Source organism: Martes martes (genome assembly GCF_963455335.1).
Source record: "Martes martes genome assembly, chromosome: X".
NCBI classification, from domain to species: Eukaryota; Metazoa; Chordata; class Mammalia; order Carnivora; family Mustelidae; genus Martes; species Martes martes.
In genome coordinates, this window is record NC_137897.1 from 33,696,490 (window position 1) to 33,722,617 (window position 26,128).

Genomic DNA, 26,128 nt, shown 5'->3' on the forward strand with positions numbered 1-26,128 from the left:
AAACAACAGAAAAGAAAACAAAATGCACAATGAATAAAAGACGACCATGGCCCACAAACTTCCCTTTGTATATTTGGAAATGAAATTTAACTCAAAAGGTTTATGTAAGATTCTAGTAATAAAAATTTGAAGAACTGACCTCACAGTAAGCAGCGGGTAGACATAAAATACTGTCCTCTTGTAATCCTTCCATCTATGTAATTAAAATGGGCACTCAATGGATCATTTAGATAACTTCATCCATTTTTATAAGCATAAACCAATTTTTTTCTTCACATTGCAACACAATTTGGCTTTATTTATCTTTTAATTAAAAGTAAAATATCTTAAGGAAATTCCTATAAAACATCTATCATTGACTAGCAAGTTAAACACATAACTCTATCCCTTTAAGCGAGGTTTTTTTGTTTTTTTGGGGGGGGGGGTGAAAAAAAAAAATTGCCCGAATCCCAGACATGCGGCTGCCACACATCTCCACCGAGTATCGCGTAAGACATTTCTAAGCAGTATTGCTAGGCATTATTCGTTAACATACAGTAATGGCAGAGAAGTCAAAGCAACTGATAGGGGACGTCATGCAGTCTTTAGGTAACCTTTGCAATCATTAATACTTCTGTTAGCAGCGTCTGCGTGGAGCTCTCTTAGCATCTATAGGATAACGGCAAGTGTCTGGACACGTGAACCTCCTAAGTGCTACCACTCACGTCCCCTTACTGAACACGTGTCATATATTTACGTGACCATAAACTTTCATTAACCAAAATCTGCCCGGCGCCCTGCCCTACCATACTCCCCCAATCCTCTTTCCACATTAACAAAAACAGAACTGACAACTGGTAAAGTCACTGAAATTTGGGGGTGGGGGGGCGGGGGGGGACGGCTCACCTGCAAGGCGCGCTGCTCCCGACTGAGCTGGCTGGAATCTGCGTACAGTTCGGTAGTGACACACTTGAATCGGTCACCCACATAACCAGCGGAATTTGCGATCCTCTTTGCCAGCTTCGATGGCTTGGGTTTGAGAACTTTGCCATCGGTGGATTCGGCATCGTCGGCTCCGTCTTTGGTATAGGTAGGGGTGACGTCCACACTCGGCGGGGCGCTGCCCACGCAAAACGGTTTGGGATCCTCTGGGGTTTTCCCAAAAGTCACGGGTGGGCCATCACTCGCCAGAGTCGGCTCCAGGAAGGGAGTGGAGACGGGCAGCCCCAGGTTCTCCTTGGTGGTTCCCACCGGAATGTTCTCCTTGCTTAAGCTGAAGACTGACTGGCCCGGGGCCTGCTTGAAAGCGTAAGCTTCGTGGAAATCACTGATGCGCCCCAACTCCTCCCTCAGGGCGACGAAATCGCGGTGTGACTGCAGGGCTGGCTCGGCCGGGGCCTTACTGGGCTCGGCGCTCTGGCCCACGCTCTCGGCCGCGAAGCCCGGCTTGGCCGCGTTCGCATCTGTTTTAGCGTCCGCCTCCTCCCGGAGGAGGTCTACATAGACAAGTTTGTCGCTCTTGACTACCGTTTTCCCTTGGTTCCAGCTGGGGCTGGGCTTCAGGTTCTTGTCGGAGGGGACTTCTGGCTGTAGCTTGGTGCTGCTCGCCTCCAGCATCTCGGAAAACCGGCTCCGGAGGGCTGGGTCCTCGTAGCGCCTCTCGTGGGAGCGGGACCTCCTCTCCGGTTTCTCCTCCTTAGTAATCTCGATGGGCGTGTGAGGTATCAACATGGGGTGCACCATGCCCAACCCCAGCGCGTCCTGGTAGGTCACAAACTCCGGTCGGCCTGTGGGCAGCCCGTAGGGCAGTCCGGGCTTCGGGGCAAGATGCCCAGGGAATAGACTGCCGTTGGGCAGCAAGACTGGGTGAGGGTAGACAGGTCCCTTGCCGTGTAAGGAGAGGGGGCTTATAGCGATGCCCTCGGGCGCCGGGTAAGGGAGGTAACTCCTGGGGTAGGGAATCGGTGGGGACCTAAACGCCTCGTTTGGCGACAGAAAGATCGAGCTTGGCGGGAGGCCATTCTCGTTTGCTTTGAAGCTCGGCTCCGGGTTGCTGGCTTTGGCGCCCTTGCTGCTGGTGCTGCTGCTGTGCTTGGCAGGTGTGGTCAGGGGCTGGCCCACGTGCTGAATGACGGATGGCGTGGTGTCCATGGAGCTCCTGCTGGTCTTGCAGCCATCCGCATTGGCATTGGGGGCCGGCGACGCAGAGGCCGGGCGGCCGGCGCTCGAGACCGAGCCCGAGACGTTGGTGACCACAGCGTCCGTGCCACCCATGCGGGGACACGACGAGCTCCGCTGCTGCGGGATCGCCCAGTCCAAAGCCTTGTTTTTCAGCGGCAGGCCTTTGCCGTTGTTCTCTTCATTAGGGCTAGGCCCGGGCACCACCCAGGACGAGGGAGCCGTGCTGATGATTTCAGATCTATAGATAGCACAGCCGTTTCCGGGAGGAGATAGGGTTTCTTTCGGAATCTCACTGCCGGACAGCACTAAGCCGCTTCCAGCTCGGCTGTGCACGAGGACCGTGGGGGCCATCTTCTTCATGTGGTCGGCTTTGGAAGCATCCACGTCCACCACCTTCGCGGACAAGTCCAGTGGCTTATCGGTGACATCTTTGGTAACCGTCTGCTTCTCCAACAGAGGAGGGGAGCCACCGTCTTTTCTGTCCTGGCCCGCCGCTTTCCGGGTGTGCCCGGGAACCAACTGGGCCCCTTCGGCCCCTTCCGGGCCCTTCGGGTACTTGCCATTGGAGACCCTGGCCGAGGGGAACTCACTGCTGACTGTCATGTATGGCTTCGACAGGGTGACAGACGGCGAGGTGGAGATCCTGGCGTAGTGCTTATGAAATTCGGAGTAAGTGTCTGCAGCGGGCTGGGAGGGAAGGTGGACCCGGGGCGAAGGTCGAGGCGAAGGGGGCAGCAGGAGCGCTGTGTCCCCAGGCAGACCGCTGGTGACCCCCTTGGTGGAGGACACTCTCGGCTGCTTACTGTTCTGGATGTGGGGATAGGCATGGGACTCGACGGGGTTCCCAGGACTGACGCCCATCTTCCAGGGCAGGCTTTTGTCTGCGCAGTGGACCAGAGGTGGGATGGCCGGGGAGGCCGAAGGCGTTGAGAGCCTCATGGGCGAAGCCAGGGACGACGGGATGTGGGGACTGACGTAGTGAGGCGGCGGCAGGTAGAGAAAGCGCTCCCCGTTGGTGCAGACCGGAGAATACAGCGGCTGGGCCAAGCTGTAGGACTGCTGAGGTAGCAAGGCCTTGTACATGTTCAGGGAATACTTATTTGGCGAGTCGAGGAAAGGGTAGATGGCTGGCGTGGCCCCCTCCATGTAAGGGTTGACCCAGGGCAGCCGCAGGTAACTAGCACCATTGATGTTGAGAGGGCTCTGTTTGTCGCTGGCAGGCCTGTCCAAGCCCAGCGTTTCTGCTGTGGGCACAGCACTTTTTTGTATCCCGGGGGGTGTTTTGTAGATAGCACTGAAGCCATTGGGGGCCTTTCCGGAGACAGCGGAAGCCTCCACCGTCTCAGGGGTGTTCGGTTTGAACTGCATTTCCGGATTTCTCTCGGACGAGAACCCAAGACCACCCAGAGTGCTCGTGGCAGCCTCCCGACCTTTCTCTGAGCCCAGTCCGCACAAGCTAGAGTAGACGATGTTGCCGGGGACACGCAGCCCTTCCCGGATCAGGCCGGTGCGGTCCATGCTGAGCGCGGCCAGGCCATCGATCCGATGGGCCGTAGTGGCCTCCACCTTTGTGGAAGAAGAACACAGGTGTTAACTCGTGGCGCCCCCATCAAAGCTGCAGGGCCCTTCCCGAGGAGAAACCGCCAGCTAGGTTCACGTGACATCAGCCTCCACATCTGAGCACAAAGGGTTAAAAAGAGAGGCTCCACGGGGGCCCACTGTCCCTGGCCCACTTATCCAAAAACCTTTGCTGCCTGCCTTCTCACCTTGATTCAGCTAGTATCCTGAAAGCCTGTAAAAGGTTGATCCCTTTAGACTTGGGGCCTATACATTAAATTTAGTCATCTATTAACTCGGAAAAATTGACTTTCTCAGCAAAAATTCTCGGCTGCAACAGAGAGGACGCCAGCTCTGCTACTCTAGGCACCACCCTCATGGGCCGGTAGGGGGGCACCTGAACCTCCCAGGCCCTTATGTTGGGGGGGCGGGGTGGTGCTCACTGGGTTCCCTCCCCCACCCCCCAGGTAGGGAAGCATGGTGATTATTTAACATAACAAGCAAGAAACAATCTTTGGTGGGATGGCAGGGAAGGAGGACTTTAGCTGTCTCATTTCTAAATCAATAAAGAGGCCAGGGGTCAAACTGTGGTAGTGCCTTTTGACTTCCTCTCCCTGCTGTCTGAAGACAGGTCTGTGTTTCGTATTTTACTGGAAAAGGAAACCCTAAGGGTCTGCTTGGAGGCTGGAAATTTATCGAGCTTCAGGGAGCATGGAGGCAGCCCGTGGCTTAGCCAAGGAAAGGAGGCACATATCCCACCGGGTCGCTACGGGTGGTTGACCCGGACACTCCCGGGACACGGCCAGCGTGTCACCGGGAGTGCAGGGCCAAGAAGAGCTCTGGTGAGGGCCAGGTCCTGTAGAAGCAGCATCCTACTCAGCCCCGCCCGGCCCTGCCCCACCCCCAAAAGACCCCTTGGTGGCATGCAAATTGATGCACCAGGGATTAAAGATCGATGGATATTCAGACTAAAGCCTCGTCTCTTACCACGTTGTGGTTCAAGGGATTTTCTTCCCTCAGTTCCAGTCTGGCCTTTGAAGCGTCACCATCATTTACAGGAATTTTCCTACGTGAAAAGGACACACGAAACTTCGTGAAAGCATTCCCCCACTTAATCCATCTTTCACAGATCGCCCCCGAATGGACCAGTTTCTAATAACTCCGTTCCTCAAACCGCCCTCACCGAACAATTCCTCCCCAGCGGCCCCTATTGAAAGCCGGCCCCAAATGGTGCTTCAGCTGGGCTGGGAGAAAACAAAGGCAAGGCAGGGCACCACGGGGCCAGGGAATCCCAGACAGTGCCCCAGGCCAGCGGGCCGCGGGAAACCAAGATCCTGCACCGTTGTTTTCTCTAGAGAAGAGGCCACAGAGGCCAATCTGCAGCTCCGCTGTCCTAGCAGGGCCCTCTGAAGCTCTACCTGAGGTCAGCCATCAGGGAGGCTCAATGGCCGAAGGCCGAAGTGGAGACACAAGGCTGCAGTCACAGGGCCGGCTGTGCCGGCCACTTCTGTGCTCCTCACCAGGGTGGGCTTTCAAAACTTTTCCCCAAAGTTAGGTACCATGGTCTACAAAACTGGTTTCCCTGGTGATAATGAAGCCGTATGTGACTGCCCGTCTCACAGCGACAGGGGATACACACGAAGAGCCTACAAATGTCATGTCAGCCGCTCCGGGCTCCGGAGCAAAGCCGCCCATCTGTGCCAGGCTGCCGCAGCCGTCCTGGGACTTGTTATCAGACAGCATCAATACAGCAAGCGTGCGGTGCCAACTTCCAAATCCCCAGGATAAAATCGCTGACAGGCAGCAGCGGATACCCCAAGAGCAGCTTCAGGCCCCCGCCGCTTAGCTGCTGCTACCCCACACTCCAAAATCACTGATTAGGGAGCCCAGCGGAGCTGTCGGGTGACTGAAACCAGGAGCCGATGGCCTCGCCGAGTAGGCGGTAGAGGACACCGAGAAACCCGGGGCTTGAATGGAGTAAGGGGTGGCCATCTCCCCATTTATTACTGAGCAAACTATTTGTTTTAAAAGCACATCGAATGCCGATCCACCTGGGCCCACACTCCTGACATTTAGAGTTAAAGCAGCATATAGACTGGGATTAATTCTCCTTCATAAATATGAAATAATAAATTAAGGACGAAAGTGCACTGAAAGGCCGCTTTAGGGGCTAATCTTTTAAAGGGCGGCAATGCTTCGCTGAGCCGGGTTGCCTGTTAAAACTGTAAATCAAGGGCCGCCAGCTAGGCGGGAGATCGTTCTCCCCCACCTCTTTTGGGCCCACTCTGGCTCTGAGAAGGTAAGGGGGGGCTTCAGCAGGGCTCTGGAGCATGGGGTGGGGGCGGGGCGGCACCCACCCTCTCTCCCCAGGCCTCAGCCAGACAGGGCACATTCACCTGTCTTCGTTGATCCCACACATGCGGACCCTCTCGCTGTTCATCCAGCTGTGAACGTTCCCATACAGGGGGGTTGCTGAAAGCATGTCGTCTTCTTGGATGGCAGCTTTTCTTCAAGCGTCTAGTCTGTTTAAAAAAAAAAAAAAAAAAAAAAAAAAATCCCGGGAGGTTGAATAAAGAGCTGAACAGGGAACCAGAGAGGCCCGCTTTCTAGGCAATTCATACAGAATGCAGAGTCGGGAAGGCAGGCTGCGCTCCATGTTCTACAGATGTCTGGGAGTCAGCGAACGCACCTGACCCAAAGGGTACAGGGGCAGCCCACGCGACTTTCCTGTGGGTGGGGAGGGGGTTAAAGGGCCACGCGCCATACCATCCGCGGCAACTGCACACTTCCCCACCACCACCCCTGGCCACCCCTGCCTTGTCCTTCCCCAGCCTTTGGGGAACACGTTTGGCAGCTTGCTGGGCAGCAATCTTGGGGGGCCACACGCCGAATCTTCCACTGGGGTGCGGGGGGAGGGGCGCGGTCTAAGAGGATCAGGGCTGGGGGAAGGCACAAGAGTCAGGCGTGGTAACCCAAACTACCCTGTGCCTCTGGGGCGGTGGTGTGGGCCGACCTAACAGATCGACGGTTACTCAGGGTCGGTGGGCCAGCGAAACACCCCACCCAGCCCTCGATCAGATGAAGCACCAGACCACGGGTGGTTTGGCCTGGGAGCTGCAGAGGGAGGCGGCTGAGTAAATCCATGAACGCCTGCTCGCTGGGGACAAGAAATCATCAGGGAGCGCGGAAGTCTTAACAGTCCAGGCTGCTGGGCTGCGAGCCACTGGCACGCTGGGAGCAGGCAAAAGCCACCGATTTTCCACCTACGGGGAGGGGGAGGCAGCCCCGGCAGAGGAGGGGAGAGCACCTCTCCCCGCCCTTCCTTACCTTCTCTGCCCACCACCCCCACCCACATCACATTCTAGTTTGCTGCATGAGTGAAGGGTCAGGACAAGCTGCATTTTATTAACAGGATTATCACGGCGCGTGATTTATCCTCGTGCAGGATTTTAATTGCTCTTTGGAGGTTGAGCCGTTTCTTTTGACTGCGCTTCAGCCCATATCCTGCTGTTAAATGCTGGGTTAATAAGTAGGGAGCCTTTAATGCCTGGGACCGATGGCCCTGGGCAATTCCCCGGCGCACAAACACGTCGTCATCTCCCTTGTCCGGGCCGGGCCCGCAGGCCAGGCCAATTTTCCCCCGGCCCCAAAGCGGACTCTGAAATCAGCGGTGTGTGCAGATCGTAGGGGGAACTTTTCTTTCTCCTCCCGCACACACCCACCCACACAGTTTCCGAAAGCCCAAATGTTCCCGAAGTCGACACATTTCCTTTGTTAGCAGGGAAAAATATGCAAATGCTTGCTTTTACACTTGAGCACAAGGAGCAGACTGCCAGGTCGGACTGGTTGGAGGCTCCAGGGTCCGGGGACTCTTTCTGGGAGTAACTGAGGCTGGGAGTGGGGGAGCACCTGGGAGACCTGAATCCAAAAGCCAGGCTGGTCTGTCCTTCAGCAGTTCTTTGTCCTAACTAGGCCTTTTGTCCACCAGTATCCCTGTCGGCCCCCCTATACACAGAACACCGTCTGTTAATCAGGAGCCACATACACAGACACGCGGCACGGAGTTGGAGCCCAACAATGACGAGGCTGGAGGAGGAGGAGGAGGAGGAGGAGGAGGAGGAGGAGGCCTAACTAGGCAGTTGCAGCAGGCCTGGTGGGATTCAGAGAAAGCGCCTTCTTTTCCTTCCAAGGGGCTAGCCACGGTGCCCTGAAAAGACCAGCTGGGGTCTTGAAGAAGGTTCCGTGGGAGCTCAATAGCTTCTCTTCCTTCTTCCAAACCTACAGATCGAGCTGGGGGGGGGGGGGACACCACTTAGTCCAGGGATGACCACAAGGCACATCCAAAGGAGACTGTCCCCTCCCCAACCCCTGCCGCCCCTTCTAACAAAAGGAAGACATTCTGGGTGGCTTGATTGGGAAGGTAGAGCAACATTCCTTGGTGCACAGGAGGCAGAAGGCAGGCGTCCTGGTCACCAGCTGCAACAGGGGGACTGGCAGTGGGAATGACGGCACGGAACCAGCCTCTCCCGCCACGTGCAGGGAGGAAAAGCAGAAATTACACCAGGAGCAAAAAGCATCACTAGATCAAGTCCTTAAGAAAATGATGAGGAAAGGAAAAACTGTGTATGTGTGTGTGTGTGTGTGTGTGTGTGTGCGCGCGCGCGAGAGCCCCTCTGAGACCTCAAACTTCCGCAGTCCCCAAAGTGGCCTCCCCTTAAACAAGCCATAACCTCCCCACCTCCTGTAGCCACCACCTTGTGACAAGGACCTCTGAGCACCTGAGTGAGGAAACAGGAAGGGTGCTGCCTTCATGCCCCCGCCCGGAAAAAAGGGGCTTTTCTTGCGAAGGGGCAGCCCAGACTTGACGGAAGGGTGAAGGTGATGTAGGGACACCTGGGAGCACTGGGTGCTTTCAAAGCCCTCCTCACCCTCACCCCCACCCCCACCCTTCTGGGGCCCTTCCTGTGGACTTTTCAACATTAACGCCACACATTTAGGTGACCTAATGAAGTGGTTTCAAGCGCGCGTGCACAGGGTCAGATGGAGTGGCGGGGAGGGGGCAGAGGGAGGAGGCTGAACACGAAGAAACAAGGGAGGGGGAGGTCCACTGCTGGGTCCTGCTGACTACACACACACACACACACACACACACACACACACACACACACAATCTTGAGCTGCCCCATGAACTTTTTGTGAACTGTTTAAAAGTGGAGGTCTGTTGAACAAACAGCGGCGCCACTGCCAGCCATAATTTCATTGCAACAAGCTAAAGACTTTTAACTCTTCAGGTTCCTGGCCAAAGATGGAGCCGAGCAGGAAGGGCCAATGAGCCAGGGCCCGGGCTGGCCAGAAGGCCCTTCTCTGGGGTGAGAGCCTGCTCTGGGAGAGGGGAGCCCCGAGGATCCCGGTGGGAATCCCCAGCAGGAACATCCTGGGCGGGCGGGCGGGCGGCAGAGGCCACACAGAGTCCAACCCCACCGGGGTCGGGGTCGAGGCCCTGGGGACCTCCCCCGCCAACCTCTCCGGGATGTGGAGCTGAGGGGAGGCCAGGGTGAGAAACAACAAAGAGACTGAGAGGCGGAGATACAGCGATGCTCATCCCACTTCACTTCTAGAAGGGGCTGTTGAAATAGTTAGGGTCTTTTTTTTTTTTTTTTAAACTCTAAGGGAAAGTACTTCAAAACTGACTTCGCTGACCCTTGGGCGGCGGTGGAGAGGACAAATAATGTGATTTAGATGACAAACATAGCAGGCACTATGCCACTATGAGAGGCTTGTTTGCCCTTACTTCTCTCAGCGTGCACCAACCCCCGCCCCCCCCCACTGCCCGCTCTTCCACGTGCAGAGTAGAAGTGCCAAGATGTGTGAGGTCACTCAAGAAAAGCACTTTACAAGCACCAACCTGTTTCCATGTTAGCTGCTAAAGCTACACCCTGGCTATGAGGTTTTAACCCTTTTTCCAGTAGTGGAGAGATGGGGGCCAAGGATGAAGGACAGGGATGGGGAAGGTGGCTGAGAGAGAAGAGGTCGGACAGGGAGACTGAGGGCGTCTGGTGGGTTCTGAAGAACAGCAGGAACTGGAGTGGTTGCCCACTGGAACACCCAGTTCCGGGGAGAGACCAGGCTTTGCAAAAGCCCCCGGCCCCCGAGGGCGGACTCTGGCTCTCTGAATGGCAGTAACTGAAAGCACCAGTAACTGAAAGCAGGAGGGAGCCTGGGTCTTCCGCAACAAACGTGGGCAGTCACCTGCTCTGGAAGCCAAGGGTTATGCTTCGAGTACTCGGTTTGGCATGGTCACCCGTGAAAGGACATGACTGGCAGAAAGAGGTCGGAGGGACCAAAATTAGGAGCTGTCATCCCTGAGAAGAGGCACTGCCAAGCTTGTGACAGGAGAGGCCCACGGAGCAGGACCAGTCACTACCATCCCACCCATTCCGGCCACGAGGACACCATTATGCCCCAAGGAGACAGAGAGAGCTGTCTGGTTTTTCTTTAAAGGCGATCTACCCAGACAGACAACAACAGCAGGTTGGAAAGGTAAGCGGCAATGACTGTGAGTGGCTGGGATGCGCGGGGGGGGGGGGGGGGGGGGGAGGCAGCATCAGACCAAGTTTGGCACCCTTCCTGTCTCTCCACTGGGCTCCTCCTGGCACCAGGCCACTTTTACTGCCTCCGCCCTTGCACATCACAGGTGTCAAGTCACCATCAAACCATCCCAACTCCTTCGCAAGCAATAATGGTGGCCCTTCCAAGGGTCTCTCTCACCTGGCGCCCCTTGCACCCATCAGGTGGTTATCCAGTAAGGGGCCAAGAAGGCCTGGGGGGGGGTTGTTCCTGGCTCAGAAGGCCTAGCTGACATCAGAGAGCCCAGACAGCTTGCATGCAGGGTGTGCTGGGGAAGGGGACTCCCTCACGTCAGAGCTGGCTCTCTGTGGAGATCATGCAAGAACATGGTCACCACCACAGTCTCCCAGCTCCTACCCTCATCCACAGCATGTCCCTGGGCAGGTGGCCGAACCTCTTCAACCTTGGTCCCCTCATCTGTAAATATTTGGCACCGTGTTTTCCAGAGAATTAAACCGCACTGCTGACGAGTTTCACCTGGCAAGAGCTAGTGCCCTCCACGTCGAACCCCCTCAAGCAGCATCTGAGTCCACCAGGCATACTGTGTGCCATCCCCAGATCGCCACACAGTTTTTTTGCGTGGGAAGGCTGAGGCAGGGACACAGAGGGGCCCAGGCCAGGGAGGGGTGACCTTCAGCAGACTTGTGTGGATTTCATCAAAGCCCAAAGCGAACCCCGCGGGAGCCCTTCCTGGGGCTGCTCCAAGAGCAGACTGAGTCACGCACAGCAGCACTTCTCTCCTGGTGTCAAGGAAGGGAGGGGTGAAGAAGTTCCTATTTTAGGATGGGGGGAGGGGGGCCGTGTGGGGGTAGAAGATGAGAGGAAAAACGCTCTCCCGGATGTGCACGGTTGTGGGCGGGTCCTCCTGGGGCTGCTTTCCGCCCCCCAGACATATAGCTGCAGGGCGAGGGGGACCCCAAGACTGCCCCCTCCCCCCCACTTCTGGACAGGGCCACAGGCTTCTGGGGGTGTGGCTGATGTTGGTGGCTGGCTCGGTCCTCCAGCCCTCCAAGGGTGTCAGAGGGGGTGGGGGTTTGGGAGGAGAGATCCAGCCGGCCGAGGCGCTTTCTCTTTGCACACTCCAAGCCAGGGCCATTGCCTCCGGGGGCGTCCCCACCCACGCCACAAGTTTTGCATTAGTAACAGACTGAGCTGAGGAGCAGGAGGGGAGAGGGAGCGAGGAGGATGAGAAACTCGCGCGGCCCTGACCTTTCGAGCAAACCAGAACCTTCCCTGCCTCCTCCTAGGGCGCCTGGGTCGGAGCAGAGAGCCGCTGGGGTCGGTCGGGGGGGGTGAACTTGGCCCTCGGCAGCGGCGGCGGCGGCGGCGGCGGCTGCGAGGGCGAGCGGGGGAAGGGCGCCCCCTCCCCCCGCCTCAGCCCCGAGCGCGATCGGTCGGCAACAAAGGGATTTTCTCTCCCACCACACACACCCATGCTGCTCCGGGCTCGCCCGCCCCTCCTCGCGGCTCCTCCGCCGAGGTCTCCGCGCGGGGGCCGCGCCACGGCAGACGCCCGCACCCTCGCGACGCTCCCCCGCCCCGCCTTCCAGGAACTCCGGCTCTCTCCGGGAGGCGGCCCGAACTCCGCAATCCCCAGTGTCCGTCCCCCCTGCTCCCCACCCCAGTTAACCTCTCGGGCCCTGCGGCCCGCGCGCTCCTCTAGGCTTCCCCTTTCCCGGGCCCCCGCCGCTGAATATCTGACAAAAAGGAACTTTGGGTGGGCGCACGCAGACCCTCCTGGCCATCATCCTGGGATCCTTCTGAGCAGACCCGAGTGTTATTCTCCGCAGACGTGCCCCCCCCCCGCCGCCCGCGCCCTGGGCTAGCCAAGTGTAGCCAATTGTAAAGTGGGAAGGGGTTCCAGGAGGGGAGGCCCCTGCAAGGACCCACGGGGAGAGTGGCTGCCAAACTGGCGGTGGGTTCCTGCCATGCACCACTACCCCCCCACCCAGGGTCGGCTATTGGACCAACACGGGACACTTGCCCTTCTCCCCTGACACCGAGGCAAGCCACCGCCTTGGGTTTTTGTTCCTTTCACTTTCTTTCAGGGTTGTGTCCCACACCACCACGTGGGCAAGAGAGGGCCCATCTGGAAGCTGGTGTCCCTCAACGGGAGGCAGCCCGGGACAGGAACACCTGGGTGGAATGCGATTAATCACTCTTACTCCCCCCGCCACCCCGCAAAAAAACCCCACACCTCCTCTGGGCTAATCCCACCAGAGGAGAGAGTTGGGTTGCCACTTGGGAGCCTCCACAACCTGGGGGGAAATCCAGAATAAACCATCCGTATCCCAACTCCAGAAGGGGTGTCTATGCACTGCCATCTCCACCAGGGTCTTGCAGGAATACAACACACTCCATGCCCCCCCTCCTCCACCAGAGGGACAAGCTATAGTGTGAAGATACTAACAACAGCTATCAGGAGTACCCGGGAGGCACAAAGGAACTTTTTACGCAAAAAAGATGACTCACACACGGCCCGTGATCCGCACCCTGGGTTCCCTGGCTGGCTGTGCGCTGCCTGTGAGTTCTGGGAGGGCTGGGAATGAGGGTCAGAGGACAAGAGGGGGCTCCCACTTTCTTGACAAGGAACAAAAGAAACCCCATGTCTGCTACTCAATCTTGGGATTCGGAACACCCCCCCCCAAACAAAGCTGTGGAACCATGACGGCAGAGATGGGGGCCCGTGAATTTCTGTAGCTGTTCAGACCTTAATTACTCCTCCTTGATCCGTGGGACTAGACACGACACCGCCAAGGTTAAAATGCCCCGAACAGCGCCGAGCAGATGTGAGCGAGCTGGCAGACGCGCAAATGAGGCCTGCCTCCGAGCACGATAACAAGTGACTAATACATTGCATATCGTTGAAAGAAAATTATTTTTCTCTAATTTGCATTTGCTTGGGGAAAAAAAAAAAGCCAACCAGAGTCCCTCTTCACAAGCACGAGTCTAATCCTGGAAATACAGCCCGGCTGCTTTAAGAGAGCTGGAAGGAGGGAAAGACTGCCAGTGTTTTGGCGTTACAGGCTTGTTTATCTTTCCGCCTTTCCTCCAAGGCGAAACTCGTTTTGCAAGCAACATTCCTACAGAAAATGGCACACGTCATAAAAAGAGACCAATTTATAGAACTGGCACTGAAGTTCATGTATCACTCCAGAAGCATCTCCCAGCTCCCCACTGGGGAACCCAACCGGATGCAGAAGTCCACGTTAGGATTCAGAGAGGGGAGACCTGGGGGGGCTGGGGGCAACAAACTCCATTTGCAGCTCTCCTTGGAGGCTGTACACCCGGGGACCAGAGTCACAGAGAAAGGCCATGCTACAGAATTCAATCAGCTCTAAATGATCCTCCAAAGCCTGGTGAGGCGGGGCAGGGCTGTGAGGGCTCCCACCTTGGGAGGGGGAGGGGAGCAACTCTGACACCACTTTGGCCCCAGGACTCCTCAGAGGCAGGACCAACTGGGTCTCTGGCCATCCTGAACCCACCTGCCTGGGCCAGCCCTGCATCTCCAGAACTGGTGCAGACAAGAGGTGACTGCCACCACCAACTGCTCTCCCTCCCACTCTGGAGCCTCCTCCCAGCACCTAGCGGGTCACCGGGAGCTCAGAGGAAGCCTGTGGCTGTGGGCATCTCACTGATCAAGTCAGAGTGGGAGGCGCCGTGGGCACACCTCAGGGCCACACCTTTGTGTCCTGAAGCTGAAGGCCAATGTGCTCTTGGAAACGGGAGGGCTTGCGAGGGAAGGTTAAGGGGTGTGGGTAATCAGAAGCCAAAATGCACCCCTTTCTCCACCCCCACACCCCAAAACACCCCCCTCTGGGTCCTGAACCTACACACAGTGTTTCCAGCCCTGAGGAAAAGAGTGGTGAGTGCACAGAACGTGGCGCCCGCCTGTCTCTCTAACTTGTCTCAGTTAGCAGGGCCATTTCCAAGGGGGAAAAGAGGGCCACCAGAGCGTCTCTGCAACTTCTAGAAAGCCTTCGGTTAATAACACATTGTTTCCAACAAGCTTCCTTAGGGCTGCAAGTTATGCCCCCCAGTCTTAAAAATTGGGCCTCCGAGCACCTGAAGACCAAGGTCCAGCGATCCTGGCCACACCCCTCTGGAGAGGGACACTCAGGACCCTGTGGGCCCTCTCTCCCACCACCCCTGCGGGACAATCCCCCTAAAGCACGACACACCACACACCGACCTGAACCTCCACACTGATTCTGGGAGCCGTCAAGGTGTGTGTTGGGGCGCACGGTGGTGGGGGGGGGGTGTTGCATGCGGCGGTGAGCCCCGTGGCTGACTTTTTCCCCCATCAGAGGATGAGGAGGATACCGCGGCCAGAAAGCAGCGGCCACCTCTGCAGCCGTCCGCACGCTGCTCGTGCACCAACAGCTGTCACATTATTTGCACTCGCTGTAAACAGCCTTCACATTCCCCCCTTACCGCATAGTTAAAGCCAGACTAACAATCCACAGTTCGAGATCAAACCAACAACAGCAGCATTGTGTCTGCCTCCACTGCCTTCGCACCAAGCCCAGCAGCTGGCAGGTTTCTCCGGAACAAGGGGACCCCCCTCCCCCCACCCTTCCAGCTCCAGCCGAGGCCAGCCAAGGCAGCGTGCAGTTTGTCGCCGCTGATTGTAAAAGCGAAAGAGCACAGCCATGTCGCCGGGATTTCGGTGTGGTTTATCAGCCCTCTCCCAGAGTTTGCCCCTCCTGGTGGCTGGGGGGGAAGCACCCCTCCCCCACACCCTCGGCTGGGAAGGGAGGTGGTTCAGACTCCCAGGGTCGCTTTCTATGCTCAGCAAAGCGTGGGCTGCCCAGGGAGGGGGGGGGAGCGCCGGCCGGGCTCGGGGCTGGGGCAGGGAGGCCAGACGCTCCCTGAGCCAGGTCGCAGAGGCCAGGCGGCTCTGCACTTTATGCGGCCCGCAGCCCCAGGCCCTCGGGCGCCTCGGAAAAAATGGTCCAACTCTATGCGTACTTACTGGCCGCCCCACTGATCAAAATGTCTCCTTTATGATTTTTGGTTAAGTCGAACATTTCCATAATCGTCATTATTAGCGCAAATTACACGCCTAATCGGTCCTTAAATAGATTTTAATTAAATAATCATACAAGGCTCATTTTATGACTTAAGAAAGGCATTACTTTTCGTTATAAACTTTCCACCAGGATATAGACTCACGATAGCAGACAAATACTTATTCTTTGAAAATCTCCAGTAACTGATGGGCAGACAGAATCCTGAAAAGATACTGTTTCACCTTCTGGAATCCCGGCAGAGACCAGACATAACCACATCTGTGCAACTTCCCTCTCGGGAAGGAGAGAGGATCTCTTCCTCCAAAGGCTCACTTGAGCTGTCTTCTCCTTCAGGCCAGCAGAAAGCCCCAAACGCTATACTTTTCCCTTACCCAACTGCACAAACTCCTCCAGCTAGCCGGCTCCTTTAGGGACCACCCCTCCCCCCCACCCTCCATCCAGGCCCCCCCACCCCGGTCTGCCGAGAGCGAGCTGGGGCGCAAAGCGGGCACGGCTGTGCTTGTTAACTGCTGTGTAAAATGCTGTTAATAAAATAATAAATACAAAGGACGGAGGCTGCTGGTTCCACGGCTGTTTTGACTGGAAATGCCTTGGCACTTGTCATGTGTTTATGGGAGGGCAGACAACTCCAGGATTTGCATAGTTTGGACATTTCTGTACTTCATTTATTCTGTCCTAAATGACGTAGGCCTAGAGCTATTTCAAGTTTGCATTTGTACAGAACTGTTGAGTGCCTAAGAGCTGCTCCAGTGAGACCAAGTTTTAAATTAGACCCAAGGCTGGACCGTCCCTCCTCTCTGACTCGGATCCCTCTCCACCCTCTGCCTCCCTTGCCCCAGAAAAACAAACAGACCCTCAACGACAACCCCGGGGGTCCTGGCTCTTCCCACCTTCACCCCCTCTGGGGGCATCTAGGGTAAAGGTTAAGGTGTCTTCAGATTACAGGTAAGGCCCCCGGCTCTACGGTGTGGAAATCAGCGCAGTTAGGCGCACCGTGGCCATACTCTTACCTCTAAAATAGTGAGCTAAGATGCGGGGAAAAAACTGCTGGCCTGGTAAAACCCACTGTTCACAAAACAATGTCAGCAAAGGCTGGAAGGCATTCTTTAGAGAGGGACCAGGGATTCGTGCCTACTGAAGCTCTTTCAGCACAAAGGCTTTTAGGGGAAGAAGGGAAAAAGAGGGAGGAGGAGGGTGGGGGGGAGAGGAGAAGAGAGAGGGAGGGCTCCTGTTTCAGAGCAGGCATCCCCTGAGAGTCAAGAACCAAGTGTAGCTTCAATCAAACGCTGACTTCCCCTCTGGGAGTCAAGGAGGAAACCTGATCACAGTAGCTTACTACCGGCCTGGATCCATACAGGTCTGGTTTTCTTCTCATGCTGGTAATTTTTAAAAATACATATCGATATATGTGTGTGTGTGTGTGTGTGTGTATATTTAAAAAACAGCAATCCCTGGCAGACTTTATTGAAAACCACACTGAGACCTCGTAACATCCGGGCTTAATCCCTATCAAACAAACCACAGCACCTCTGGCCTCCACAGCAGGCCACCCCCCTCACCTCCTCCAACCAGGTCTCTCCCCTCTGACCACTGGCTCCCCTCTGCCCTGCAAGAAGGACGGGGAGGCTGACCAGAGAGCACCTAGATAGGTTCCCGGTTCTGGAATCAATTCCTAACCATATAATGACCCCACTTAGGGGAGGGAAAAAAAAAAACTCCAAGCCCTTTCATATGGAACCCTTTAGAGCGAAGAACGCAAAGAACTACAAAACAAAGAGCAGCCCAAGAAGGCAGACCAGAGGAGAAGCCTCGGAGGCAAATTTAACCTGCGTTTCCCGCGCTGCCCCCCCCCCCACCCCGGCCTAGGCTGGTCTCAGGGGCTCTCGAGGGCAGCGGGGAATGCAGGCACAACCTCCAGAACACCACCAGTCATTCAAAGCACTCCCTAAATCCTCAGGGCCTACTATGTGCCAAGTAGTCTTCTTTGATCCTAAAGGTGGATAATTATTCCCAGTCTTACAAATGAAGAAACTTACTGAGGCTCAGAGGCCATAAATAACTTGCCCCCAAGGTCACACAGCTAGTAAAAATGGGCCACGGTCAAACTCAGTCCTGGAGTTGCGGAGAGGAGCCAATTATTGGTCTAATTGTGCCATCTGAGATCCCCACGAGTTTTGGAAAGCTTCCTGAGCCCTTGTATTCGAGGGCAGGGTAAGAGGGAAGCGCTGAACACCTATGTAACTTAGTCCACAAGGAGACCAGAACCCAGTTTCCCCTACAGCCAGTCATCTCTTAGTCCCCTTGCAGTCTTTTCCCCATTTCCGACACTTCCTACCCATCTCCCTACCCGAAAATACCCTGGTGTGAGGTGAGGTCAGGGCTTCCAACAAAGCTCCACTTCCAGGACCCCAGAACAGGCAAGGGTAGGTGGGTGGCTCCTCTCAGGGTTCTGTAAAAAGTGCTGACTCCTGGTACTAGGGCTGGGCCCGCCACCCTAGTTTTGCCACATAAGGCAATAAATCAAATTATCTGGATAGAGCAAAAGCCCTTTGCAAAGAGTGCCTACACCTACCTTTCCCAGGGTTTTAGGGAAAAACCCCAAGGACCAAAGTGGGGTGGGAGGAGGAAATTAAGAGGGAAGGGGCTCCTAAGATACCAGGCCCTACTGGATCCCACAAAAGGCCAAGCCCTGAGCCAAGCAAGGAACTGGGGTTATCTTTCATTTCTCCAACTTATCGCAGAAGCGGGGAAGCGGGGATCTGGGCCTAACGTCGCCACCCGGGCCCATCCCCAACTTCCAGATCTGCCCCAGGCTTTCAGATGCTCCAGGAACTCTCCACACCCGACGACCCAAGCTCCACAGGGCCATCTCCTGCTCGGCTCGGTGGCGACCGGGAAGGGCAGGGACACCGGACAGTCGGCTGCCCCTGCGGGCCTTCCCGGCTTCGACCCCGTGGCTCCTCCAAGAGGCCGAGGCTCCGGATGTGCGAAATGGCTCCCGGAGCGACTGGGCGGGCAAGGGCCCCGGTAGCTGGAGGGATCGAGGCAATGGCGGCGCCGGGTCCTCACCCCACTAGCCAGCCAAACACGCCCCCGGCCGCCCGGCAGCCCGGCTGCCCCTGGCTCCCCGCCAGTGGCTCTGTCTCTCGCTCACTCGCTCTCTCTTAAACTTTCTGGCGTTGGCGATGGGGGCAGGGTTTCCAGACTCCGCCCCCCCGCCCCCCCGCCCCCCCGCCGCCCCCCCCGCCCCCAGCTCGAAGCAGGCCCTTCCAAACCTCGGGGGAGGCGACCCCCGCCACGGCTCCGCGACACAGAGGCCCCGGAAGACCCCCCACACACACCTTGAGCCACCTGGAGTCACCTGGAGCGGGCGACTTCCCAAAACGATCGGCGTCCGGCAGAGCGTGGGGCTGTCGCGACCGGGGAGGAACTCCCGCAGCCGCCAACCGTCCCGGCCTGGCCGCGGCGCGCGTGCAGTGCGCCCCACACTCGCGCGCTCTCCGACAGAAGTTACGCAGGGGGGAGGGGAGGGAGTGGGGCGGGAAAGGCCGTGGGCTGCTGCTGCCGCTGCTGCTTCTTTTTTTTTTAAAAAACTCTTTAGTTGCAAGAGTTTCGGGTGTCCCTGGCACGATTGCGAGCGCTCGGGCAGAACAATAGAAATAGGGGCTTGCCGGAAATGGTGCAGGAAGACCCCTATAACCCTATAAACCTCTCCTCCCCTCGCCAGTTACTATTAGCATTAAAAGACCCCAGTGCCTTCAATGCGATGGTGCCTGTTTATAACTTTTTCCTGCTGGGTCCCCCTACCCTAAACAAGTCCCCCTCCTCACATGATGAAATCACAAGGGCAAAGATCGCTCCCCAATCCGTGACCTCTGGAAGCTCTCTGGGACTTTCACCTGCTCTGCCCCTGGCACCCCGACCTGACTCACCCCCTCCCCCAGTAGTTTCTCTGGTTTGCACCTAGACAATAAATTTAGTTTAATTTAGCTTCCGGTCTTTAATTTTAGCAGGTCTCCTTTTTGCATGCAAATCAATATGGCAATTACCATCTAAAAGCTCGCCCAGCCCCGGGTCAATGTAAATTGATCATTGTCCGCCTTCCACAAAATAACACCGGGAGTCTGTGGTGCATAATGAGATTATACTGGAAACTGTCTTTTAGATCACAAATTATATTTTATGCTGTCAGGATCTTCCAGCGGACTTCCCCGCTAGTCTAATCAAGGGGAGCTGAGCCCGTGGGTGCTGGGGGGTGGGGAGGGGATGGTTGGCTCGGGGAGACATGGCTCAAAAAAATAACCAAGTGAGGGACCCCCTTTTCGGAGACCTCCTCGACTGGGGACAGGCACAGATGAGCTTGGGATGGGAAAGGGGGACGTTCTACAGAAATATCGCAGAAAAGCATCGTTCATTAATTCCCATCCAGCACAAAGTCAGATATCCCTTCTAGAGGAAACACGTTGGGGACAATCAGCAAAAAGCCGTCGGGCCGGGCTGGTGGCCGCGGGAAGTCTCCGGCCAAGTACTGGCGCGGAAGACGGCTGGGCTACCAACCAGCGGGGCAGCCCGAGGAGGCCGTCCACTCCTGCCCCAGCAGCTTCTCAACCCCGCCGCCTCCGCCACCTAGGCCCCAGCAGCACAGCCTGCTCCGCAGACAGACGGAATCCTGAGGGCCATACACACCCGCAAAGCAGCTGGGCAGGGCCTCGGCCTCCCCTACCCGAACCGTGTGAGCGGGCGGCGGAGGCCTTGGAGCAAGGATAAGGTCCTTTCTGGCCGAGAGCACCGCTCTCCGGCCCCTCTGCGGCCCCCAGGGCACGAGTGTGACCCTGGGGCCTAACAAAGGGCCTCCTGAGCTCCTTTCGGCCTCGGGCTGGCAGGGGGGAGGGGTGGGGCCGGCGGGAGGGAGCGGTGGGGCTCCGCGGCCGTAGTGGACCTTCGAGTTTCCCCCCCCCACCCCGCCCCCACCGCGCCTGGCTAGCTCGGCCGGGCCCGGCGCCCTCGAGGAAATCACCGAGGTGGCATTGTCAGGGCTGCCTCGCGCTCCTGAGGACCGTCCCGGAGTTGGGGCGGCACGGCGGCCTGCGAGCCTCCCGCCCAGCCCAGCCCTGCCCCGCCCGACCCGGCGCGGGCTCCACCCGAGTGCGGTCTTCCCAATAAAAGCTGGAATTCCCGGCTGGGCTCAGACAAAGAGGGACCGCGGCAAGTCGACGCCGCGGGCAAACCCAACCCTACCCTGGTTTACGTGAGCGTCTGGGGGTCACACAGGCGCCTGCTAATCCACCCTACACAGGCCGTCCCCGCAAGGTCTCCTCCAGAAAAGGGGAAAAAAAAAATTAAAGCATACCAAAATGAAAGCATACCTCCTCTTTATTCCTCCCGGAGGCCGAACTTCGCACTTCTTTCGGTTCTATCTTTATCAGTCCACCAGGCTCACAGCCACATTAGCAAACAGGACTTCAGAGCAGGGCCCCATCTATCTATTCCTTCCGACCTACTCCTCTTTTTCCTCCACCATCCATCCACTCAAGGTCAAGAACTCAAAATCTGTCAGAGATCCTCCTATCTGCTCCACACATGCCCTGTTCCCTACCCTGAAAGGGAAGAAACTATAACCAGAAGTCCTGTTAGTGAGCAAGGGCCATCCACCCTTAGCTAGGCCGCTTTTGCCCTCAGTTTCCCTCCAGCCTACCACACAGTTTTTTCCCTGCGAGGGAGTGCACGAAGGTGTTTGGGCGGCCCACACTTCCGCGCCCACGCTGGTCTCCCCCGGCAGGAAAGTCTTCCTCGGCCAAGGAGGAGTTTTTGTCATTCAGCCTGTGTATCTAAGCATGGATGTATGCATATGAATGCTTTTTGTGTTTCCAAGTGACCCTCTTCACACCTTTAAATGGGCTTTTGTCTCTGGAACGCACTTACAGAAATTCTGCCCCAGTTTCCAGCTCAACAAAGTCTGGGATTTTCTCTTAGAATATCACTATAGATCCCCATATTTGCATACCCGTGTTTACATTCTTCTTGGCCAGTTCTTTATCTCTTCTGTATCTCTTGTTCCATGTGGGCATCGGAGCCCGAGTGTCTTGATTTGTCTCAGCACATGTCATCTGGGCCCACATCTTAATCTGAACATTCCTGTCTAGCGCCTACACCTCCCCACTACTTACATTCTTGCTTTGCCAGTAATGTGTGGCCCGTTCCCAGGCTAGACCAACAGGGGTTTGCAGTTTAAATATAACTAGAGGATCCCCTGGACCACAAACCCTGAAAGAGGATGAGGAAGGAGGCAGAGGTGTGTTAACTAATTATTTATTTATATATAGGGTAACCCACCCACCAATTTCTACCTCTAAAAAGAACTAGACCACTGTCTGTAGAGTTTAAATTTCTAGACCCGTCCAAGGCTGACCCCACGACTGTGCATACAAATGCTCGATCTTGTACACATCCCTACCCAACTCCTGTTTAGAGGTAGTCTCCTTGCACATTATCTGATTCGAACTCCCCACAAGTTCATGGTTAAAAGTGCATCTATTTATGCAGACAACTCAAGTCTCTTGGCTGTCTCCAACGCATACCTGTACCCACTGGCCTGGCATTTCAGCCTCAATTCTTCCGTCTGCAGCAGTCCTGGTCAGAAGCCCCACCCCAGTACGGCTCTGAGCCGACCTTCCCATTACTAGATCGTCTGCACAAATTCCCTCTGGGAGGTCTAGCTCTGCATCTCCCAAACTCAGTTCCTTAAGTGAGGGGTGCCCACTGTGTGTGTTCACGCCTCCCTCCCGTTGAGAAGTCCTGGGTCAAAGTAGATCACCTAGCAGCTGCGTTTGGTTTGTCGAAGAATCGAGTCCAATGCACCAGGATGCGAGCGTGTAAGCACAGAAGAGAAAGGAAAACCCTAGGCCCAGACTACCGCCCTGCTCCCCCCCGGGGGGGGGGTACTCTGCCTCCAGGAATTTCTACCACGAACTTTGCCCCCCACCCCCCATCACACTCCCCCACTGCCTTTAAAGGGTTAAGAGAAATCCTCACAGCCTTCCCTCCACCCCGCTCGCTGGGCCCGCAGGCTTGCTCGCTCACTCGCTGCTCACGGGAGTCTGCCGCCGCCTCCGCGGCCCGCCGCCCCCCCTTCCCGTCCTTCAGCCGGGAGGGAGCCTGCATGCCTGTCTAGACCGATCTATCACAGGCACACCAACAACACCCGCGAGAGCGCGGAGACCCTGCTCAGGTCCCCCTGCTCGCACGGTACCCGGCGGACAGAACCCAAGGAGCGTGACCGCGCCTGCGGGGTCGGGGGTGGGAGCCTACGGGCGCGGGCCGCCCCGAGCGCACCGCAGGTTCTTGCCGGCCCTGGCCCCGGCCCCCGGCGCTCCCGCCAGCCCGGCTGCCGGGGCAGTCACAGCTCTGCGCGCTGGGCAGTCCTATTTTTATCTTGTCTAATCCCAAACTGGGCGGGGAGCACAGGCGTCGTGCTTAGAGAACAAGAGATAGGCGAGGGAGGCGGGGAGGAGCAGCCAGGCAGCGACGCGAGCAGGAGCGAGTTAAAGACACAGTCGAGGCGACCGAGAGCAGGAAGAAAGAGCGGGCTGCGCGGGCCTCGCAGCGCCGCACGCAACGCGCAGCCGGGAGAAGTTACACTCGCCTCACCGCCGCCCCTCGTTGCCCGTCCCTCCCCACTTTCCAGTCGCGCTCTCCGAAGCCCGGGCCGCGGGGCCCCGGCCTGTGTGGGAGGCAGAGGCCCGGCCGGCCCTGCAAAGGGCTGGGGAGAATCGCTAATGAGCTGTGCGGCCCATTGATCCGGAGAACACTTCCTAATTAACTCTCAGTCACCTACTGGTGACAGCGCCTCAAAGGACAGCGCAGGGGCCGTGCGAGCCCCAGCCCCGACTTGCCTGCCGAGCGCCTGGCGCCCGAACCCCGCGCGCTCCCCTCACTACCCCAGGCAATCCCGGCGAGGGGCGGCGGATACCCGCACACTTAAGGCCAGCCTCACGTTAAAGCTGGACGGCATATTAATCACCGCCATCTCCTCCCCTCCCCAGCCCCCGGTCCCTCCACGCGGTGAAATCGTGCCCAAAATAAACACGAAAACCGACACTGCAAAGCCCAGACCAGATAACAGGTCGGGATAGGAGTGGGAAGGGTCGAGAAACAAACGTATTCTCCAAGTGCCCACGTACATAAGTCTCCGAGGCCGACAATTAAAATGCCTTCCACACAAGCAATTCCGCTGGCAAAACCGAATCCAACACCTCGTAAGGATTGATTTCGGCCCGCGGTGTCCGTTTCCAGTGCCACAGGAAGTGTCAGATGGCTAGAAATACCCAACTCTGTCTGCGTTCGCCACCCACTACCTTCTGGGGTGGGCCATTTCCTCCCTGTTTTCACTTCTAGGCCATTTTTCAGGATTTTTCGACAAGAGGCTACCCCTAGCACCGAATACCACTACCCTTCCTCTCGCCTTCTCTTAAAAAAAAAAAGAAAGAAAGAAAGAAAAAGAAAAAAGAAAGAGAAAAGAAAAAGAAAAAAAAAACCAGCTAAAACCCTGAGCTGTCTGGTCTAGACATAGAGAGGCTGTGAGAATACCTATTTGAAGCGCGCTGGTTTCTTTTTAAGGTTTGTTTTTAAATACACATAACCCTCCCCCTTCCTTCGCTCTTCAATTCCCCCAACCCCCACCCTTCAGACGCCGGCGGCGCGCGCCCTCGCGCGCAGGCACTCACAGCCTCTAGCTGGAGATCGCGGACTTCTGGAAAAGATTCATTAACAGCAAATTAAGCCTCGCCCGGCCTCGGCCTACACGCGGCCAGACTCCGCCGTCTCGGAGACCCGGGGAAGTGCCCACTCGAAAGTGCGAACGGCGGGAGGCCCGCCGGGACCACGCGTGCCTCGAGCCGCCCTACTCCGCACACAGCGCCCCAGGGCTTGCTTGGTAAACAGCAGGCGTACGTCGCCGCCGCCCTGAGCCCCCGAGTTGGCGGAGGCTCTGCGGCGCAGCGGCCCGCCTGCTCCGAGCGCGGGCCCCGCGGCGCGGCAGCGCCTCGCCCTCCCCGCCTCGGCCGAGGATCGCGCCCGGGTGCGCAAGTTCCTCTTCGCCCTCAGCCTCTGCGCCGCACGCCCTCCGAGTGGGACCAACTTCCTCCGGCCGCAGACACGCACACGCCCAAACAGCTTCCCCACCAGACTCCCCACTGCCCAGTGGAGGGCCGCGGTCTCTGCCCCCCCTCCCCGCCGTCCGCGCCCTCCCTTCCCGCCGCCGCCCCCGCACATTCTATCCCCAACCTCTCCGCTCCCCCCCCCGGCTCTCAACTTAAAAACTACCCCGCAACGTCGGGGAGGGCGTGGGAGTGGGAGGGAGTCGCGGATTATAATTTCACAAGAACATTTAAAAAACAAAGCGTCTGACCTGGCGGGCGGGCGGGACGAGTCGGAACCCCTCGCTCGGCTCGATTTCCTAGTAGTTTCTCCCCCCCTCTTTTTTTAAAATCCACGTGATTCGCGCTTTGGGGCAAGCCAAGAAAAAACCCGGGACTCCCCTCCCGAGCTGCGCGGCGGCGGCGGCGGCAGCAGGTCGAGCTCGGCTCGGCCCGGGGCGCCCGCCACACACCCTCGCGCACGCACACGCCGTCGTTCCACTAGGAGGAACGACCGGCCCCTGGAGAGGCGAGACCAGGCGGCGGCGGCTGGGGGTTTTTACAGTTCTTTCCCGAGTCGAAAAAGAAAGCAGACGGGAACCCGCCGCCCTCCCCTTCCTGCTCGCGAGCTAACGCCGAACCGAGCTTCCCAGCTTCCAGCCCAGCCGCCCCCCCCCCTCCTGCGCCCGACTCGCGGCGCTCAGCGGCGACCGCGCTCCCGCGCACACAGACACACACGGGCTGCAAACTTCCACTCCGCGAACTCCCTGCTCTCCTCCCGGCCCCCGGGGAGGCGGCAGGCCCCCTCGCCGCGCCCCTCCCTCCCCGGGGCCCACGCGGGGCCGCTTAGGGTGGCTGCATTTTTAATAACTTACAGCTAGGAGATAAAACGAAAGCGAGCCAAGCAGCCGAAGGGAAGCGCGAGGCGAAAGCTTCGAGCTGCACGGGGTACGCGAGAGAATCGGAGGAGCGACCCGCTGCGGGCGGGGGCCCCGAGGGAGGGGACCGACTGCAGCTCGCGGCGCGCCCGCCCGCCCGCCCGCCTCCCGCGCTGCCTGCCTCCCCGGGGAAAGGTGTTCCGAGCACTGACCTGAAATCCCCGGCCGGGGAGTAGGCAGGGAGCCTGCGATCCGGCGCTTTGAAGTTTTCCTCCCCCCCCCCCCTCCTCCGCGAGCAGAGTCGAGGTGGCGAGGAGCGAGGGGCGGATGGCTGGGTGGGGAGAGGTGTGCGGGGTTGAAGGAAAGTGGGGTGGCGACGTTAGCTAGCGGAGAAGGAGCCGGGCCGGGGAAGCGCGGCGAGCAGCAAAGTTTGCCGTCCCCGGCTGCCCGCAGCCCGCTCGCGGCGCCGCGCTCGCTCGTCTCCCTCGCCGTCTGCTGCCAGCCGGCTGCCCTCGGGGTCGGCCCCGCCGAGGGGTGGGCTCTGGGCCGGGTGGGGGCGGGGCGGGGCGGGGCGGGCTCAAAGCCTCCGGGCAGGTGGCGACGGCCCCGCGCGATCCTCCGGGCTCCCGGGGCTGGGCCGGGCTCGGCCGGGCTCAGCAGCTCCCGCGCCGCTGCTGCTGCCGCCCGCGCTCGGGCAGGAGCCCCAGCGCCATGTTGACGGATCGCCGCGAGCGCCCGC

General features: G+C 57.9%; 1 protein-coding gene across 3 annotated transcripts in view; it reads right to left on the minus strand.

Moving 5' to 3' along the window:
• Positions 1-25,903, minus strand: part of BCOR (BCL6 corepressor) — a 50,299-nt gene extending 24,396 nt beyond the window's left edge. For all 3 annotated transcript variants that reach the window (XM_080794780.1, XM_080794779.1, XM_080794781.1), the window contains exons 1-5: positions 25,602-25,903; positions 6,114-6,239; positions 4,705-4,783; positions 886-3,726; positions 140-193 (exon numbers count right to left, since the gene is read on the minus strand). In XM_080794780.1, the coding sequence (XP_080650906.1) occupies positions 140-193; positions 886-3,726; positions 4,705-4,783; positions 6,114-6,199 (3,060 nt within the window). In that variant the 5' untranslated portion in view covers positions 6,200-6,239; positions 25,602-25,903. The remainder of the gene's footprint in view (positions 1-139; positions 194-885; positions 3,727-4,704; positions 4,784-6,113; positions 6,240-25,601) is intronic.
• Positions 25,904-26,128: the final 225 nt, after the last annotated feature.